The following is a 20959-nucleotide window of genomic DNA, read 5'->3' on the forward strand; positions in this document are numbered from 1 at the left end:
TGACCTGTCAGGAAGCTGGAGGGCATCTGTTCATTTTGGGAGAAGGGCTGAGGGAGGTTGTTGTGAAGAGGGTGCTAACTCACTGTTCTGCGTGTTGGTTAATAACGCAATAAAGAGTAAATCACGCTTAATCTGGGAATAAATCTTTACAGTTCCCAAGGAAATAGAAACCATGGTTAATCCAGGCAATGGCGATTTTTAAAAGGACAGTTTGGGCAAACACGTATCTGTGTTCATCTGGAGTCTCTAAGAGAGGAAGAAACTCTCTGGAGATCTCTTGCAACGATATGCTTTTGAAATAGTTTGGAGTCTCACTGTGAAGCATTTAAATAGCAACTCTCTATAGTAATTGAAGAATGCCAACTGTTGGTGCCTGGCTTTACTGTAAAAGCAGGTATTGAATTAGCTATATGATTTCATTAAACACATCTGCCTGAGGAGGTGGAACTCCTAATTCAAATACTCAAGAGACTGGTCATTTTCACACTTTATTTTTTATTTTGTCTGAGGTATAACTGTTCTTTGGTCTGTTAGTATTGATATCAGCAGAGCACCTGGATTGTTTGGTAGAAGTCACTGTGCATGAAGAATCTTTACATAGATCATACACAGTTCCACAACTTCCTTGTTTATTTGCAGTGTCTTTGTTTTTATTCAGAGAACTTTTGTGTCAAACCTTGTCTTTGTGGGTCATTGACTAAAAAAATAAGTGACGCTTGTACTTAGATTCAGCTAAGGTCCTAAAATTAATGTCTGTTTATTAGTCCAATATAATAATCTCTAAATTACTTTAGAGGATTTATTTGGTTAATATGTGCAAAAATTATATAACAACTTCTGCTTACCTTTACTCAAATCTTGTCCATTCTACTAGGTGTTATATATGTATGTGTTCTTGCTGGCTTCTCATTATAGTTTCATTGAGAGGTATATCTTTTAGTAAGACAAGACTTTGGATAGAGGTTGCTTACATTTACATGTCAGAGGGGCAAAATTGGCCCTTAAACATTTAACAATTTTTTATAATTTCATGTTGTCAGACTATATATTACTCTGTATACCAGTTGTCATTTACTTTGATTTCTATATCTTTGATATTACAAAAGTGTACCAAAGTGGTAGATATTAAACATTTCTTTTTCTCCAATAGTCAGGAGAAAGAATCTTTATCTCTGTAACATGGACACCATTAGAAGAAGGAAAAGTCAGAGAACTGGTAACTTTTGTTATTAATGGCATTGTAAAGCATCAAGCTGTGCTCCTGGGTGTTGCTGAGCAGCCTGTGAAGAAAAAGGTGAGTGTGTGTTTGTTATGTGTCTTAATTCTATTACTTTGTCATAGCTGCCCCAAATATCTTTTTTACTGGTTGAAAATTTGTTGATGGAGAATTAAAAATTGATAACTGATGCTGTCTGTGGGAATACCCATTGTCTTCAAAATCTTTGAGTTGTGTTGGAAAATAAGATACTGATGCATTACAGTGTGTAGAGAATGAAACTAAAACATGACCAAAAAAACTGTTTTCAAGCCTGGAAATTACTTATGGTGAATTTTGTACTAAGTGTTCTTTTTGTATTATTTTTAAGCTTTGAATGAATACGCTACTAATGTTCACTTTTACACATAAAAGTATGTAGAAAGTCAACGTACTGACTTTTATTCATGTTTCTTTTTCAGAAGAGTCTTTGGGATACTATAAAAAAGAAAAACTCTTCAGAAACATCTGCTTCAGTAAAAGTTAAAAAAAATACTTCAAAAATTAAAAATGTTAATAAAACCTTTCAAGTTTCCCAGAAGGTGGATAGACTCAGAAGCCCACTCCAACCATGTGAAAATCAGAACACAATACAAAATACTGTATCCCCAGGAAATGACTCCCTTGTTGGCTCAGAAAATAAATTGCCTATATCTCCTATTGCGCCAATGCTAGAGGAGCATCGTAATGCTGCTTGCACACCACTAGCAATGAGAAGATCTACTACATTCTTGGATATCGCTGCCACTGTAAAAGAGGAGTTACTGCCTGAAATAGACAGCTGTAATGTCAAGAAATTTGTTAATGAGCACAATGAATTAAAATCTGAAAGTGCATACAGTTCTTCTGGCTTACTGCAAATGCCAGCTTCAAACAATGAAGTAATTCTTAATTGTACACTGTCGCCAGTTTGCACTCCAGAACCCTCAGCATCTGTGCCAGTTTTAGGTACAAGGCAAATCTTAAGTCCAGATTCTTTTGTAAATGACAGTTATCAAGGAACTATAGATACAATAGAGCAGCCTGTTCCGATTCTGTCACCTGATCAATTTGTGAAAGACCTCTTGTCCGATCAGCAGTCAAAGACTCCTAAACCTGAGACAGCTTTAATATCGTTTACTGCAGAGACTTATGTTGTAAAGAAATTCCTACCCTCCAAATGGAAAACAAATGGAGATGTTGAGGCAAAACCCCATGTTCATATAGAACAGAACTTAAATGAAGCCTTTGAGATGCCTAATGTGGAATCACAGGTACTTCATTATGACAAACCCAAACAAAATCACTTCAGTTTTCCTTCTACAGAGCAACATCAGACTCTCAGTTCTTCTCAGAGAGAGCAACCAAAAAAGCGTCCAGTTCTTTCTGCCACTGTCATCAAAAATAAGCCTGATGCTACTAAAGAAAAAAGAATGGAAACCTTCCAGCCAAAATCTAAAAAATGCCTTAGTAAAGCAATAATGGAATGTGCTAATGTGGTGCCTGTACATACAAAAGCAGAAATATCTAAACCGCTTCCAGTTATAGGTCCCATTTCAGCTGACAGTAAATGTCACAATGACAAAGTAAATTCATTTCCTACCGGATCGACTTCTTTGTGTCGTAAGAGGAAAAGTGAAATATATGTAGAAAATAGTAGAGTTAAATCTCCGGAGTGTTTGGAAGAAGTGGAAAGAAAAAGAACTCTGTCTAGTGTGGACAATAAAACGCATACTGCTCTGAGACCATCAGCCTTCAGACCTGCAAAACGAGAGAGAGCAGGGCAGAGAAAGAAAGCTGGTGAGCAGTATTTCCTTCAGTTACCACTTTCTGAAAGATGACTTTATTATGAAATTTGTACAGAAAACTGAACTGTCCAGCAACAGACAGGAATAGTTCGTATCTCTGAAATGTGGGCCTTTGCAATTTGTTAGATATCTGCATTTGAAAAACTAAGTCAGAGTTTTGGTTATGTAGTTGGCTTCAAATTTACTTTATTCTTTTGTATTCCTGTTAATGACAGTATCAGGAAAAGTATCTGGCAGTTCTGAAGCAGAGCCATTGTTATGTAGTTCAAGTTTACTAGAAACTTACTGACTGCACAAGATTTCTATCATATGTACGCTTGCCACCATGAATATTTGACTCCATTGCTGTGGTCATGTGTTTTAAAATACATAGTTCCTCAGTCTCATGCACGCTGCCTACTTTTTACTGTCTGTAGTTATCTTGTTGTGTAGATCTTTCTGCTTTTATAGTTTGCCAATACTTTGTTGCTTGAAGATCAGAAGCAGTTGATTTCTTGTGTTTTCAATGTATTTTGGGTTTTCTAAATGTTCTGTTCCCAAATATGCTCTGGAATAGAAAAAAAATGAAGGTTTATAACTGGAAGAAGCATTTAATTTGCAGAATCTTCATGCAGTCCCAGCCATATAACTAGCAGGAAAAATTACTCATGGCTTTCAGATCAAAATAACATACTGCTTTCTTCAGTTCAGGTGATCTGATCTGAGGCTTTCAGTAATGCACTTTGATTTCAGGCTTTTGAAGATAGTCTACATAAAAACATAACAAGTTTAGTGTGCAGCAGGAAAAGCTGTGTTACTTTCTAGGTTATTTCTATTCATCATTAGGGTAAGTATAGATGGGCTGGACAAGAAAGTATTCTGTGAGCCCAAAATGACTTTGGTGTCTCTTCATTCTAGTTGTGAAACACAAAAATGATCATAGCTTTTATTTACGCTCTTCTTGGCTATTTTTATTGAGAAATATAACTTGGTATTCTTTTAAATGCATAGGCATTGTCTCTAGGCTTCACAAAGATCATATTTCACTAACATTGAAATGCCTGTCATTAATTTAATCCACCTGAGATCCAACTTTATTAAAAATTATCAGGATGTTTTTAAAAATTATTAGAAATGCATGAGAGATTAGAATAATTTCTTCACTTCTCAAGAAATGAATGTTCTATGAAAAACAGTACTTCAGCTAAGCAGGAGAGTGTAACATGTAATTTATCATTACATCTTTTTTGTAATGATAAATTACATCTCTATCTTTTTTGTTTCTGAAGTATCATCTTGTCAGGGGCTGTCAGGTAGCAACTATAGTCCATCTGCAACAGCATACTTTTTTAATCCTTCATTTGGTGTCAACATAACAAAATGATTGCACTAAAAGTGTGTGTTTTTACATGTTGAGCGTTCAGAAAGCCCATTTTTTCCTTGTGTTTTATATAAGTCCTTCTACTGCTATGTGGTGGATAATGCTTATTAGCCTAGTGCCTTGATGCCTAAACTAACACAGGTCAGGCTGCTCTGAAGTGAGTATCAACATAGTATGCCATCTAACTGTGGGCAGAGGTGAGTCAAGCCCTAAAAAGTCATACCTCTTACCCCGATGCTTATTGAATACACACTTTCACATGTTCTAATGAATGTTTTTACCAATTAGCTTAGTGTTTCTAACCATATGTTAATGAATTGCAAACAGGACATTTCCTTAGTGTATGGAAAAACTGTGAAACGTGATAGCTTTTATTTACTCTTAGCTATTTTTCCCTTTTGATTGTTGTCAAACTGCTTTGCTTAACTTTTTCCATCAACAAGACTGGATTTTTTATGGGTTCATGGGGAATTACTCCAGTTCCATGCTTTGTAAGTGATACAAACATTTATACATTAGCTTTCACTGACATATCTATTGATATTTGTGTGTTAATGCTTGTAGGTTCTTCACTTCAGAAAGCATCTAAAACTGCCAACAGAATTAGTAAACCCATCCCTGGATTGGCTCAGTCTCACCTGACATTTGTGAAACCACTGAAAACAGGTAGGCACGCTTATGGTGTTTAGTAAATCAGTATGTGCTGAACTGAATATCACAATGCTGTACTGCTAGTGAGTGGTAAGACCCAAATGGTTAGAGTTGAGATGGAATAGAAGGTTGTACTTATACCGACTTGATATCAATAATAATAAAAATAGAAAAATACATGTAACCTTTCATGTTCCATTTTGACTGCTCACAAGGAAATTGGTTGCAGCACGTGGCCAGCTGAAGGTAAACGTTACTTCCCTTCAGTTTTGCCTGTCAGTGTAAAAGCTACATTACAGATATGCCCCCAGCTGACTGATGGGTATCAGTCAAATGCCTCTTCCATATCTAATAATGTTTTAATGCAACAACAGAATACTTAAGAAGATAAAACTCCTTATCAAAATGATACTGATTTTGCAGAGCTAATAATACTGAGTTGATCTGATCAGAACAATGCGTCTATAAAATGGTTCTTTCTGGATGTAATCCTACTCAACTTGGTTTCACCCCAAGATGTGCGTTGCAAATGGCCTGAGTTCTAGAAATCTTGTCTTTGTTCTAGTGCTTTAATAACTTAATCCGTGTTTTGTGAATGAAATTTATTTAGGGGTGGCTGATCTACAAGTCACTGAAGACTCTAACCATCTGCTTTTTTCTGCTTTAGTGCTAAATAGGGTGTCAAATGTTAATCCTTTTGACAATCAAATACATATTGGTTATCAAACACTTCAAGAACTGGAGAGACTTACTTTTGTGTTTTGGGTTTTTTTTTAAGTCATCCCTAGGCACCCAATGCCTTTTGCTGCTAAAAACATGTTTTATGATGAACGATGGAAGGAGAAGCAGCAACGAGGTTTCACCTGGTGGTTAAATTTCGTACTTACTCCTGATGACTTCAGTGTAAAAACAAACACCTCACAAGGTAAGAATACAAGAATTTTTGTCTTTTAATTGTGCTTTATTGAATAGTAGTACTTAACACTAGTCTCAACTTGTCACTTGGATTTGTTTAACATTAAGCTCTCAGGTAAGAGTAGATTTCTGTTTTTTAATTTTTATTTATCACCTGTCTTTCACTTTTCGGCCTTTGACTTAATACTGTGATAATCATAAACCAAATATTTGGTAACGTGTTTCAATGGTGGTTATGCTAGAAAATATGGCATATGCTAAACCAAAAGCAGTTCTCCCATTGGAGACAGTGCTGTCCATCCCAGCAGAGTTTTTTAACCCTCTAACCTTTTTCAGAGTTATATTTTCCCCTTGTGACAAGTGTGGATGGCACACTTGCTTATCCCAAGCACAGCATACCACACACCTGAATGGGGAGTGTGCTCTGCAACAAGAAATACACACTGGAACGTGAGGCTGTGGCCACTCCTTAGTAGGTGTTGAGCTGAGAATCTCCACCTGCTGAAACATTATAGCTGTCACTTTACTAAAATTATGCTAATGTACTTTTTCCTCTACAGCTTCAATCTAAAAATTTGAAGATGCTACAATTAATCTTAAAACTGAATTTCTAGTGCTCCTTGCTTATGAAATAAGTGTTATTGTATTAAATATTCAACTAATATACATGTACGTGACAATATATGTTTAGTGCAACAGCTGTTAAGCTTTCTGAGGGATAAATTCATTAGTCAGAAGGAAAATAACAAAATGTGAACTTAGAGAGGAAAAAAAAATGAGATGGGCAAAGCTACCTTTATTTAAGATGTAAATGCATACTTTTTGTGTGTGTTTAATCAGTAAATGCAGCTGCTCTTATCTTGGGAGAAGAGAACCATCATAAAACCAGTGTTCCCAAAGCACCAACGAAAGATGAAGCATCTCTAAAAGCTTATACGGCTCATCGGAAGCTGAATAAGTTACGACGTGACGCTTGCCGTTTGTTTACATCTGAAGCAATGGTTAAAGCTATTAAGAAGCTGGAAGTTGAGATTGAAACTAGACGTTTGCTAGTTCGTAGAGACAGACACCTCTGGAAGGATGTAGGTGAGAATACTAAACCTTTGCATCCTCTGTTTTTTCGTAAGTAGAAAAAGTATTATTCACACACTAAGTTGATTTAATCTAAAATCAGTTGATAGAAAATTTTGCTATAATGTGAAGTGTTTACTGGATGTAATATTGCAAGATGCTGTTTTACAGGGGAGAGGCAGAAAGTCCTTAACTGGCTTTTATCTTACAACCCTCTTTGGCTGCGTATAGGTCTAGAGGTAAGTGTAGAATTTATGGTCTATAATAAAAATTTAAAGGACATCTAGCAATTTTTTTTTAGTAGGGGATGTTTCAGGTTTCTTTGTACTTTGTTTTAATAATCCATGTAGATTCAATTCAGTTATAGCATGCGTGCATCTCTTTTAACTTACAATAACAGGCTTGCTTTAAAGAAGTGTTTACGTTATTAAAAAGGTAAATATTTAATCAAGGAAAGTGGAAGTTAACTCCCTGACCAGTAACACAAAAGCAGTTTCACTCTTTACTAAACTGGAGAAAAATGCAGTTGTCCTAAGGAAGTTCCTGATTGATTCCTCAGATGCAGATGATCATACATGTTTTTAAATGAGACTGGATATTCTGAAATTTCCTTTGGTTTTATCCTTCAGTGACTGATTTGAAAAATTAATTGATTTTTAGATACTAATTACCATTTACTACAGAATTACAGTAATGTATGTTATTCAGAAAAATGCTCATAGTATTTTAAGTGATTTTTAACGTTTCTTTTCCTCTTTTGTTATTAGACTGTTTATGGAGAACTGATAGCTTTGGAGAGTAATAGTGATGTTATGGGTTTAGCAATATTTATCCTTAATCGCTTGCTTTGGAACCCTGATATTGCAGCTGAATATAGACATCCCACTGTGCCTCACCTTTACCGAGAAGGTAACTACTACTTCCAAAATCATGTTATTTTTAGTACTTAATTTTTGAACTATCACTTAATGAGTTCTGTCTTTTTAGGTCATGAAGAAGCCTTGTCAAAATTCACACTGAAAAAATTACTGTTGTTAGTTTGTTTTCTGGATTCTGCCAAACGGTCCAGAATGATTGACCATGACCCTTGCCTCTTTTGTAAGGATGCAGAGTTCAAGGTAAGAAAGCTGTGGCTTGATGTCTCCCTCCATTGTTGCCCTAAGACTCAATGCAGAATATATGTATATATTTATTTTTTTTAGTCTATGTACTTTTCTTTAACAAGTCTTGACTGTTCAGCTTTTTGCATGAACATTCTCAGCACATCATCTCACAGTCAGGTAATGGAATTCACAAGAAAATTTTGAGTTGTTGGTCCTGTAGGAAGGACTCCGTTATCTTGTGTTATCTGGCTTCCATCTCTGAATCTAAGGTTCTGCACTATTTTTAAATATCACTCTAGCATACTGCAGCTGATCTTAAACTGCAAGCGATAGGCTTTTATATTTGTTTTTCCTGTCATTTTGCTGTGATAAGAAGACTAAGCAACATCTGTCACACAAAGGCTTTGATTAACAAATACGTTATGTTCCAATAAAATCACCTTTTCTTGAGTTTGTACTGTGTAGGCAGACAGACTGAGGAAAAGAAAGTATTCCTGAGTTTGATGGTGTTTTCAGTGACATGGTAGCCAGGTATGATGAAAATCAAAGCTGTGTGAACTGCCTAAAAATAAACTTGACAATTTTTAATTTTTTTTTTTTCCTTTTAGGCTAGCAAAGACCTTCTGCTTGCATTTTCTCGGGACTTCCTGAGTGGTGAAGGTGACCTTTCCCGCCACCTTGGATTCTTAGGACTACCTGTCAGTCATATTCAAACTCCACTTGATGAATTTGATTTTGCTGTTACCAATCTGGCTGTGGACTTACAATGTGGCATTCGTCTTGTGTGCGTTGATACAAAATCATTTTGAAATATTTATTTTCTTTTATATAATACTGAATGAGCTCATCTAAGGTATTAAACTGTGAAATTCCCTTTGTTAGGAGAACAGTGGAACTTCTCACCAAAAACTGGAATCTTTCAAAACAACTGAGAGTTCCTGCAATAAGTCGTCTACAGAAGATGCATAATGTTGACATTGTTCTTAATGTCCTTAAAGAGCGAGGAATTCACTTGAAAGATGAAAGTGGTAAGGCCTAGCAATCAAGGTTATTCTAAGTGCATCAGAGAACTAGTGCACACTTGAATTCCTTGTATTATTTGGCAGGTGCTTCGATTGACTCCAGGGATATTGTGGATAGACACAGAGAACGAACGTTAGCACTGCTGTGGAAAATTGTTTTTGCCTTCCAGGTATTATTCAATTACTTATTTTCTTTGTTACTAATTACACGTGAGAGGTAATGAAAACACCAGTCTTTCAAGAATATTTGTTGTCTGTGAAAGCCTCTACTAATCAAATTTTAGCATATGAACTGGTCTGCTTTGTATGTTGAGAGTGCCATGCAAACTTTACCTAAATCTGCTAACTGTTCCTTAACAGTACAGTTTAGATAACATTTAAACTGTGTTTTTAATTCTATACATTTATACAATTTTTGTAAAAAAACTTTTGGGTTTATGCTGTATACCAACAGAACTGATAATTAAGAGGAAAATAATATTGGTCTCAAGATGCTGGTAAACTCTTACTAACTGAAAAGGACATTTTGAGATTATGTGGACAGTCAATTATAGAGTAAGCTCAAGTTACAGCTCTTGTATTTTTTTTCCATTTGTCTGAAACAGTCAATTTGAAGAAACATTCTTGAAATAATAATGAGGATTTCTTAGGCATTACTGCAATGGCATTTCAAAGCCACTGGAAAAATTGATAGAGGAAGCAAAAATAGTTTTCTCAAGACTGTTTTAAGAGTTATCTTGAGTTGGATAGTCTTTTGAAAGTAAGTATCCAGCTGACAAAATCCAGCTGGAAGGAACATAAAGTATGAAAGGTAAAATAAGATACAAGTTGAGGTAGAATTTTACCACTAAGTAGTCAGGAATCTAAGTACAATTAACTATATCTAAAGCAAGAATTTCAAAGACTGTAGCCACTGAACTATTGGAGAGACAGAAGAATATAACAAAAATCAAATGTAACTATTGTCTTAACTACTGTTGCAGTATTGAGTAATAGTTACTTTCCTTCACTTAGTTTTCCTGTATGCTTGTCACAGTTGCGTTGCTTTTGATTAATTAAATAATTTCAGTGAGCAATGGCTTTATCCAAGCCCTTGTGGAAATGCTACTTGTTCTCCAAATCTTCTCACCAGCTCAAGACCTCTCAGTCCCTTAAATAAGGAAGAGTGGTACATGGACTCAGTAGAAGTGCAGGCGAGACTCTGAAATTGTTGTTTCCTCTGAAAGTATGGTGCAATTACAGAGGCTGTTTCAGGGAATTTACCTGTTTCCTTCAACTATTAACTGAAGAAGTAACTGTTTTGCACAGTGGGAGTGTAGGTTTGGGTTCTTTTATTTGAAACAGTTGGTAATGAACACTGCCATCTGTGTTGGCAAGTCCAGATTATCCACTAGTGATTCCTTGTGGCAGGTGCTGCTAAGAAGTGAGAGTAGTTTCTCTTTAAAATGCCATATCTAAAGCCTCTGCATCCAGCTCCTGTGATGCATGACATGTGAGACTGTTGGTGACATAAATACAATCTTGTCTCTTTTTTTCTTCCTAATAGGTGGATGTTTTTCTTAATGTGGAACACTTAAAAGAAGAAATTGAGTTTTTAAAGAATGCACGCAAGAGAAAACCACAGTTGGGTGCTCTAAAGACTTCTCCAAATTGTTGTAGAGTACAAGAAGATAACAGTAGTAACCCCTCACTTCAGAATTACAGTGAAAATGTGAAGCTACTGATGGCATGGGTTAATGCTGTTTGTGGATTTTACAATATCAAGGTAAATATTTTTGTGTACATATCGGCAAATACATCCTTTGTTGTCATAAGAATGCTTCTTTATAGAGCAGGATTCTTCAAACTACCAAATATATAATAGCAGGCAATGGTAAGTAGTTTTAAATATCTTTCTCGACTTTGTTTAATCTGGTTTGAAATAACCATCTTTCTGTGGGTTTAGCTGCAGCTCTTCTTTAAAACAAATTTGAGCAAAAGGATCTCCCCTTCCAGTTAGTCTTATGCATAAAAATACCTTTTATAAATACAACATTTTTTCTGAAATATGGGGTGGCTTGAGTGGTGTTTTGATGAACATTCATTCTAAAAGTATTTGTGTATACAATTTTCACCATTTATGGGAACTTTGAGAATTAAACTAATGTTTTGGGTAAGGGGGATTCCTGTCCTCAGAGATATTTGTTTAGAAAGGACTTGTTGTTTGTTCTTTCCAAGAAGAGAAGCCCTGTTCAGAGACTTGTCTCTGGTTGGAAATAGTCACCCCTGCTATTTTTTTTCTGAAAGGCAAAATGGAGCACTTAAGACTGATACAAGTTCAGAATTTATGTCTGCATTGAATACCTAGTGTAAAGGTATCTATAGAAGTTTCTCGGGGGTTCTTCTGTGAGAAAGATTGCTTTCCTTTTTGTTTCCCTTGGAGATTCACTGTATGATGATTCACACATCTTTGTTTCTGGTTTCTCACATCTGTGTGTCACTGTACAGTGTATGTTCAAAGGAAGCACTAGTTTCATAAATTTTTTTGTTAAAAAAAAAAAAAAAAATTTGCACTTAGTCACTTTCAAAGGTACAAGGTAGCAAATTTAATATCCAGATACCAATTAACTAGTAATAAAAATTCAAGGAACTTGTATCTTACTGTCTTTTATTGAACAGGTGGAAAATTTCACAGTAGGTTTCTCAGATGGTAGAGTGTTATGTCATTTGATTCATCATTATCATCCATGCTACGTGCCTTTGGAAGCGGTGTGCCAACGTACAACTCAAACAGTAGAATGCTCAAGAACTTATACAGTGGGACTGAACTCTTCCTCCTCATCTTCTTCAGAGTCTGATACTTCTCTAAATGTTACAGAAGGAGTGTTTGACCACAGTGAGTTACTTGATGCACATCAGTTTATGTTAAATCTACTTCTCCTATGTACAATTTGATTTGACAAACATTTTCTCTTTGCAAAGCTGTAACTGCCTCAGTCCTATACAAGGAACTCTTGGATAATGAAAGGAAAAACTTCCAGCTGATCAATGCTGCAGTTTCGGACTTAGGTGGAATACCAGCAATGATTCATCATTCAGACATGTCAAATACAATCCCTGATGAGAAGGTAAGATGCCTTTAGGGTTGATGTTTACATGTCCTGCTCTTCCATATAGGCCTTAACTTGCTGTATTCTGTGTTTATGTAGGTTGTCATTACCTACCTATCATTTCTGTGCTCGCGGCTTCTGGATCTTCGGCAAGAAACTCGGTCTGCTCGATTAATTCAATCTGCTTGGAGGAAGTACAGGCTTAAAAGGGAACTGAAACTTTCTCAGGTACTCTTTGCCTGTGTGATATTAATAGTTTCTACTTTGAGAAATATTATTATTAAAGAATAAAAAGCCACTGTTTGGAGTATACAGGTTTATTAGAATAATATTGGCATTTAAATTAATGACTACTGTTTTTATTATAAAAATATACAGAGTTCTTGATGGTGTAATCTACTAAAAAGTGCTTTTGTTTAAGACTATACTGGAATAATTACATTTGTTTAAAAGCTACTGTTCTTTCTTTTGTGTTCTGATTAGAGCATGTCACCCCTTAAACCCTTTTCCCAGTATGTCAAATATAAAACAGCTGCACTGGTTCCTTAAAACAAAAAGGGAGTAGCTAATTTTAAATTCCTATTAAAGTCTACAAGATGAAAAGAGCAATTAAACTTCTGCATGGATTTATTGTCTTTGCTCAGGAGCTAAACTTCACCAGTGTTTTGAGTTGAGTTGCATGAATTCTAATATTTTGTTTCTTGCTTTTCTGGTAGCTATACCAGATCTTGTGATGATTTTTAAAACTATGACACCATTACACTGATCAGTGCCACCACTGTGTCTAACTGCAACACATATTATTCAATGTAGGAACAGTGTTCAAATGAAATACTCTAAGAATCTGTGGTGTAGAAGGGGGCAGAGGTTATATTTACATAGGTTTTTTCATCTCCAGTTTCTTTACTTCATAAAAATTACACAACATTTAGTTATGATGGCAAAACATTCCCTTTATAACTAATTTTAAATAACTAATAGTAAAAATGCTGGTAGGGGGATGGGCAATCAAAACCAAAAGCCATAAACATTGCAGGCATTATTTTTTATTTAAACTTACAATGTGCACATATGTACTTTGCTGTGTGGTAGGATAGGCTAGTAGTAGGGTTCTGACAAGATGACCTACATATTGATGAGTTACATTTGTTAGTTGCTTTTTCCTTTTACTTTAAAGTGCATCAGTTTGTTACTACAGTCTCTGGGTTGCAGTAATAAAAAAGTAGTAACAAAAAGACTGGTTGGTCTGTGCAAACAAAACTGGGCTAGATGGATGTGAACTGTTATGATTGTCTTTATACTCTTATATTATTTAAATATAGCTGGACAGCATTCTGGTGTGCCCCACTGTAAGGGTATTTTAAACTTTTATGAATGGGAACTAAACTTGAGTCTTTAAAAATGGGTTGCTTAGGAGTGCTGAAAAATTGAATAATAAAGAAGAACTATAAAGGTGGGAGGATGCTGATTTAAGTGATTCCACCATTTTAAAAAGAACTCAGTGCTGAAATAAATGTTCTGTCTCAGAAATGTTGTTTTACTAGACTAAACAAAAGCTATGGTATCAAAAGCCTAATTTTTATGAGATTTGCTTTTAGTTCATAAAAAATTTTAGTGAAAATTCTAATCCTAACTGGTGGAAATTCACCGTAGGAAAGAGACAGAGCTGCCCGGATAATACAAAGATATGTAACAAGCTTCTTGTCTCGTCGACACATCCTGAGGCAACTGAATGCAGCAGTTTCCATCCAGAAGCACTGGAGAAGATACTTAGCCAGAATGATTTTTTTAAAGCTGAAAAAGACGAAACTGGAGGAAGCCAGAAGTAAATCTGCCACAGTCATTCAGGTAATATGATCTAAAGTGAGATTACACAGCAAGGGAACTCTGTAGCCTGTAAGAAAAACGCTTGCTCAGGGTCATTTATTCTACTTGCAAGCACCTGATATCTCTGTGAAGATGTAATTTTTAATTTTTTAAAATATTTTTCCCTACCTTTTGAGGTATTTTGGTAACTTTCTTCAGAGTGAAATGGTAATGTGCTATTAAATCGAATAATAAAGTAAATATTTTAGTATACCATAAGCAATAAATCACTGGACCTTAAATCAGTCAATGTAAGGACTGATCAGATTATGTTGACTTACCTGTATGTAGCTGCTGAACATTGCTGAAGACGCTTTAAAAAAAATAAATAAAAATTACTCTCCTAGTGTTACGACACCTGTGGTGGGCACATTCAGAATGGCAGGCATTAGTTGCCAACTGGTAGTTTGGCAGTTAGTTCTGTTTCTCAAGAAACTTTCCCCACTATAACCCAAAGCTAAGTATTCCATTCTTAAGATTTTTTTAGACTGGAGACTAAAGAATCACTGATTTATCAAATAGTTTAAAGGGGAATCTTTTGTTGCCAGGACAGATTTAGCTTTTTCCCCAGAGCTGGAAATGCTTAAAAAAGCAATGATTCAAGCATTTGACTTTTGCTTTTTTAATGTAGATATCTGGGCTTATCTTCCTAAGGATTAAGTAGGAATAAAGAAATCTTTAGAAGTCTGAGGTTGGTAGTTCTCAAATTTGGACTTAACTCGAGATACCATGAAGAAAAATGCTATTTTTTATTTTATTTTTTTTTATTCCCCCCTGCAGGCTTATTGGAGGAGGTACTCTGCTAGGAAAAAATACTTACAGCTAAGATACTATGTTATCTTTCTCCAAGCAAGGATAAGGATGGTGAAGTCTGTTGCTGCATATAAACGTATTGTTTGGGCTACTGTTACTATTCAGAGTCATCTGCGTGCATCTAAGTTGGCAAAAAAAGATCGGCAAAGATATGAAATCTTAAAGTCTTCAGTACTCACTATTCAGTCTGCATTCAGAAGATGGAGAAAATACAAAACTCAACAGAGAATTAAAGCAGCTTTAGTACTTCAGACTTATTTCCGAAAATGGCAATCTTCAAAACTGGCTAAAAGAGAGAGAGCTGCTCTTGTCATACAATCTTGGTACAGGATGCACAGAGATCGGAAGCAGTATCTATGTATCAAGCAAAATATTATCAAGATTCAGGCTTGGTACAGGTGTCAACTTACTAGACGTATTTACCAGGAACACAGGGCAAAAATAGTGGCAATTCAGCAGTATTACAGAGCTTATAAGCTAGGAAAAATTCAAAGAGAATGCTATTTGCAAAAGCGTGCAGCAGTGGTAGTTCTCCAAGCTGCTTATAGAGGCATGAAAGCACGTAGACTCTACAGACAAACAAAAGCAGTTTGTGTTGTTCAGTCATTTTGGAGAATGAAAAAAGAGAAAGTAAGATTTTTACAATTAAAAAAATCTGCTATTACATTGCAGTCACATGTGAGAAAATACCAACAAGTAAAAAGGTACAAAGAGATTAAAAATGCTGCTTGTGTAATTCAAACTTGGTATAGGGCACATGTCGCTTCTAAAAAAGCAGCTGCTTCTTTCCAGAGAATGCGCCTGGCTGCTATTGTCCTGCAGTCTGCCTACAGAGGAATGGAAGCTAGGAAAAAGGCTCGCATATTGAGATCTGTGATAAAAATTCAGTCAAGTTACCGTGCCTATATTGTCCAGAAGAGGTTTAAAAACTTGAAAAATGCAACAGTGAAGATTCAAGCTTTTGTAAAGATGAGGCAAGCACGTAAGCATTATTGCGCATTAAGGGAGGCAACACTTTATGTCCAGCAAAGGTATCGATCCCATAGGTATGCTCTTAAACTTAAAGAAGATTATAGGACATTGAAGGCAGCTTGCATAAGAATTCAAGCTGTAGTTCGAGGCTTTCTTGTCAGGAAACAAATACAAAGGTGGAGGGAGACTGCGGTGTTTCTCCAGACGCGTTACAGAATGCGAAGGGACAGGCAGCGCTATTTAAACATCTATAATGCTGCCGTTGTCATTCAGAAACGTTATCGTGCGTACAAAAAGCAACTGTGTCAGAGGCAGGAGTTCTTGCAAGTTAAAAAAGCAACGCTGTGCTTACAGGCAGCCTACAGGGGTTATAAAGCACGCACAAAGCTTAAACTCGAATATAGAGCTGCTATTAAAATTCAGACTGCTTTTAGAGCTCATGCTGCAAGAATGAAATATAAGGCAATGGTCCAGGCCTCCGTGGTGATTCAGAGGTGGTACAGAACTCGTAAGACTGGTAACAGGCAAAGACTGAACTTCTTAATGACAAGAGCAGCGGTGCTTTCTTTACAAGCAGCTTTTCGTGGCTGGAAGGTACGAAAGCAAATTCGAAGACAATGTGCTGCTGCTACTAAGATACAGTCTGCTTTCAGAAAATTCATGGTTCTGAAGAGATTCAGACTTATGAAGCATGCTGTGCTAACTATCCAAAAGCATTACAGAGCCAGTGTTATAGGCCAGAAACAACGGCAAGAATATGTTCGGCTGCGTAACTCTGTAGTGCGTCTTCAGGCAATATGGAAAGGGAAAACTGTGAGAAAAACAATTCAAAAGAAACATAAGCTTGCAACAATTATTCAGTCCTATTACAGAATGCACATAAGTCAACTAAAATATAAGAAACTAAGACAAGCCACTTTAGTTATTCAGAAATACTTCAGAGCTTACTGTATGAAAAAAAACCAACGTGGAATTTATCTAAAAACAAAGGCAGCTGTGTTAGTCTTGCAGTCTGCTTACCGTGGGATGACTGTGAGGAAACAGTTGAACAAGCTGAACAAAGCTGCTACAACTATACAAGCTGCCTTCAAATCTTACCTGGTCAGAAAGGACTATGAAAGACTTCGATCTGCAGCTATAGTAGTTCAAAGGCGTTGTCGTGCAATTATTCACGCTAAATGTCAAAAGCAGAAATATTTGTCTTTAAGAAAAGCCACAATCAAAATGCAGGCAATTTATAGAGGTAAAAAAGTTAGACGACAAATTCGCTGTATGCATCAAGCAGCTGTTTGTATCCAAGCCACGTTTAAGATGCATCTCATGAATGTAAAATACCAGGCAATGAGAATGGCAGCAATTATAATTCAAAGACAATATAGAGCATTTTGTTTAGGCAAAATACAACGTAAAAAGTACTTGGAACTAAAGAAGTCTATCATTATCCTTCAGGCTGCCTGTAGAGGCATGAAGGTCCGACAAGACTTGAAAACTATGCATCAGTCAGCAGCAATAATCCAATCTTATTATCGAATGCACAAACAGCAGAGGGATTTCAGAAAATTGTTGCTGGCAACTAGGCGAATTCAGCAGTGGTTCCGTGCTTGTAAGGAGCGAAATACACAAGTTTACAAATATATGGTGATGAAAAGTGCTACGCTTCGTATCCAGGCTGCATTCCGTGGTATGAAAACAAGAAGACTTATAAGAACTATGAATGAATCGGCTGAGCTTATTCAAAGAAGATTTAGAACTTTTCTGAAAAGAAAACATTTTCTTTCCATTAAGGCAGCTGCTATTGTAATTCAGAGAAAATACAGAGCAACAAAACTAGCAAAAATTCAACGTCAAAAATATCTCTCTCTCCTTAATGCTGCTGTTATCATACAGTCTGCTTATAGAGGCTTTGTGGTAAGGAAAAAAATGCAAGAGATGCATCGAGCTGCTACAGTTATTCAAGCAATGTTAAGAATGCGTAAAATTTACATTTCTTATCAAGCTGTCAGGCTTGCTTCAGTAATCATACAGCAACGTTACCGTGCTTACAGGGAAGGGAAGTGTGTGAGGGAAAGATACTTAAAACTGTACAATTCTGTTTTAGTTCTTCAAGCTGCCTATAGAGGAATGAAAACAAGATGCTTCTTGAAGGAAAGACATGAGGCAGCACTTACAATACAAAGAAACTACCGAATGTATAGGCAGCATCGCCATTACAGGAAAGTTCAGTGGGCAGCCCAGCTAATACAGAGGAGATACAGGGCCAATAAACTAAAGAAAATTGCAGTACAGCGCTACTCCTCATTAAAGAAAGCAGCAATTTGTATTCAAAAGGCTTTTCGAGACATGCAGGCAAAAAAACAACATCAAGAAATGCACTGTGCTGCTATTGTCGTTCAGAAAAATTTTAAAGCTTTTAGAGAACGTCAAAGATACCTGTCCCTTAAAGCAGCTACTCTTGTCTTTCAGAGAAGATACAGAGCTTTGATTCTGTCAAGACAGCATACTTCGGAGTATCTTTCTCTTCGCAGAGCAACTATTCATATTCAGGCTGTGTACAGAGGTATCAGGGTGAGAAAGAGTATTGAGCATATGCATTTAGCTGCTACTACAATACAGTCAGCCTACAAAATGCACAAGACCAGAAGCTCCTATCAAAATATGAGAATTGCAGCAATTGTTATACAGAACTGCTATCAATCCTACGTTAAAGGAAAGAATGAACGAAAGAAATATCTGACAATGAAGAATTCTGCTCTTGTCATTCAGGCATCGTACAGAGGCATGAAGGCACGACAGAAACTGAAAGTCATGCATGTTTCAGCAACTGTAATACAATCTAGTTATCGCATGTACATACAACATAAACATTACAAACAGTTGTGCTGGGCTGCCAGAGTTATACAGCAAAGGTTCAAAGCCAAAATGGCAAAAGAAGCTGACATGGAAAACTATGCAAAAATAAAAAAGGCTGTCATTTGCCTTCAATCCTCCTTTCGTGCTAAAAAAGCTAGACAGTTGTATAAAAGCAGCGTTGCTGCACGGCGCATACAATTATTCTTACGGATGTCTGTTGAGAGGAGGCGTTTTCTTGAAAAGAAAGCAGCAGCAATAACGATCCAGTCTATGTTCCGATGCCAAAGATCAAGGGCTCACTATAAACTGGTTCGGAGTTCAGCAGTTGCTATTCAGAGGTGGTACAGAGCATGTCACAGGGCTCGTTTACAGAAAGCAGAGTATTCTGCTCAAAGACAAGCAATTGTAATTATTCAGTCTGCCTTCCGTGGTATGAAAGCAAGAAAAATAGCAAGACAAATACGAGCTGCAAGAAAGATTCAGTCTTTTCTTCAGATGGCTGTGCAGCGTAGAAAATTTATTCAACTTAGAACAGCAGCTATTACGTTACGAGCCTATTACTTAATGCATAAAACCAAATCACAGTATGCAAGCTATAAAAAAGCAGCAGTTGTCTTACAGAGATGCTACCGGTCCCACTTGACTGTGAAATACCAAAGAACGATTTACTTACAAACCCGGAGGAACATTATCATTGTGCAAGCTAGAGTCAGAGGATTCATTGAAAAGAAGAGGTTTTACAAAATTAAAGAAAGCACAATAAAAATTCAGGTATTTTTGAATGTATAGTAATGGGGTTTGGGTGGGGGTTTGTTTTTTTCTTTTGTGGATTTTAAGATTACTGCTTTTGCAAACAACAGCTTAAAGCTGTATGTCTAAGTAGAATCAATTTCTGAAGTATACTACATGGCAGGTGTATAAAGCTTACTACCACAGTGCATGGCAGTCAGTCTCAGTTGCACTCTGTTTTGCCTTTTCTTCCTGAGGTACTCCTCTTAAAAAGTAACATTCCCTTTTTCTTCTTGTTTCTCCCCGAGAGTTTTATTACTTCAAACGACTTCTGATACTTGTATGTGTTTCTGTGGTACATTAAGTACATTCTTGTCCTAACTGGCTTTCACCTATATAAATATAAGTAGCTTAATGAATGTTTTCTTTGGAACATGAATGAAAACTGTCTTGAGTAGGCACTGGAACTGGGTATGAAGTGAAGTAAATGGCAAAAAAGGCATAACTGCTGCATTCTTTAAGGCTCATGTTTAGGAAGTCATAAATAAATCTATCATGTTAGTTCTTTTAGATTTATTAAATGGTCCTAGACTAATTTGAGTGCCTAGCTAACATCTTGAAGAGGAATGTAAGGAGAGAAATTGCATTCCTATTTTACATTTCAGTTAGTACCTTGAGTGGCACCACACAAAACTTAGTGTATAACACTGTGATTTCTCAGGTGTACTCTAGGAAGTGGGAATTATTTAGTTAAATGTTTTTTCCTTCCATCATTGATGCAGTAAAAGTGTGATCAGCAAGAAATTATGAGAATTATTCTTGCTCTTCATGTAGCAAGCTAAGAATCTATCCAGTGTGAGTTCAAAGAAGCTTAGAAGACTATTTACTCTGAAGTGCTTTTTCAAGGTTTTTTTTGGGGGGGTGGGTTTTGTGTGTGTGTGTGTGTGTGTGTTTTGGTTTTGTTTTTTGGGGGGGTTTTTTTGAGGATGAGGGAGGAATGTATATTTCTGTCTTTGTGTTAATTACACTTTGTAAGTAGTGGGGGTCTACTTCTGGGAAAAGCTTTAAGTGACTTCCTGTGGTGGCCTTAGTTATTTTACCATTAGGGAAGGGGTTTCTCTTCAGGGTATTATTAGAATGAAAGCAATTTTTTCCCCAGATCAAGGGAAAAAAGGGAAATAAGAAATTACTATGAAAGATTGTTTAGGTTGCTGTTACAATCTGGTTGGAGAGCAACTTAACAGATAAGAAAATAGGTGTGTCTTCCTCGCCTCCATCTTTTTTGGGGGAAGTGGCAGCTTCTTAGTTATTTTCTGAATGTTTAATTTATATATACTGGACAATGTAGGTATGATTACAGGGCTTAAAAGGGAGAAAAATAATTAATCAGAAATATATTTACTTATATTGTTTTTTCTAACAAGACAGTGAAGTACAGCTGTACTTAAAAATATGCAAACATCTTCCCAGTCAATA

At 36.2% G+C, this 20959-nt stretch overlaps 1 protein-coding gene across 1 annotated transcript in view; it reads left to right on the forward strand.

Moving 5' to 3' along the window:
* Window positions 1-1150: 1150 nt before the first annotated feature.
* Window positions 1151-20959, forward strand: part of ASPM (assembly factor for spindle microtubules) — a gene marked incomplete at its 5' end in the record, with an annotated part of 28637 nt that continues 8828 nt past the window's right edge. The window contains 17 exons of the mRNA XM_029086601.1: window positions 1151-1294; window positions 1678-3034; window positions 4967-5068; window positions 5832-5978; window positions 6809-7054; window positions 7211-7278; window positions 7807-7948; window positions 8027-8157; window positions 8751-8926; window positions 9025-9170; window positions 9249-9334; window positions 10711-10929; window positions 11823-12039; window positions 12126-12271; window positions 12353-12481; window positions 13907-14101; window positions 14900-19525. Coding sequence (XP_028942434.1) covers window positions 1151-1294; window positions 1678-3034; window positions 4967-5068; window positions 5832-5978; window positions 6809-7054; window positions 7211-7278; window positions 7807-7948; window positions 8027-8157; window positions 8751-8926; window positions 9025-9170; window positions 9249-9334; window positions 10711-10929; window positions 11823-12039; window positions 12126-12271; window positions 12353-12481; window positions 13907-14101; window positions 14900-19525 — 8277 coding nt within the window. The remainder of the gene's footprint in view (window positions 1295-1677; window positions 3035-4966; window positions 5069-5831; window positions 5979-6808; window positions 7055-7210; window positions 7279-7806; window positions 7949-8026; window positions 8158-8750; window positions 8927-9024; window positions 9171-9248; window positions 9335-10710; window positions 10930-11822; window positions 12040-12125; window positions 12272-12352; window positions 12482-13906; window positions 14102-14899; window positions 19526-20959) is intronic.

Source organism: Antrostomus carolinensis, unplaced genomic scaffold, assembly GCF_000700745.2.
Source record: "Antrostomus carolinensis isolate BGI_N321 unplaced genomic scaffold, ASM70074v2 scaffold14858, whole genome shotgun sequence".
NCBI classification, from domain to species: Eukaryota; Metazoa; Chordata; class Aves; order Caprimulgiformes; family Caprimulgidae; genus Antrostomus; species Antrostomus carolinensis.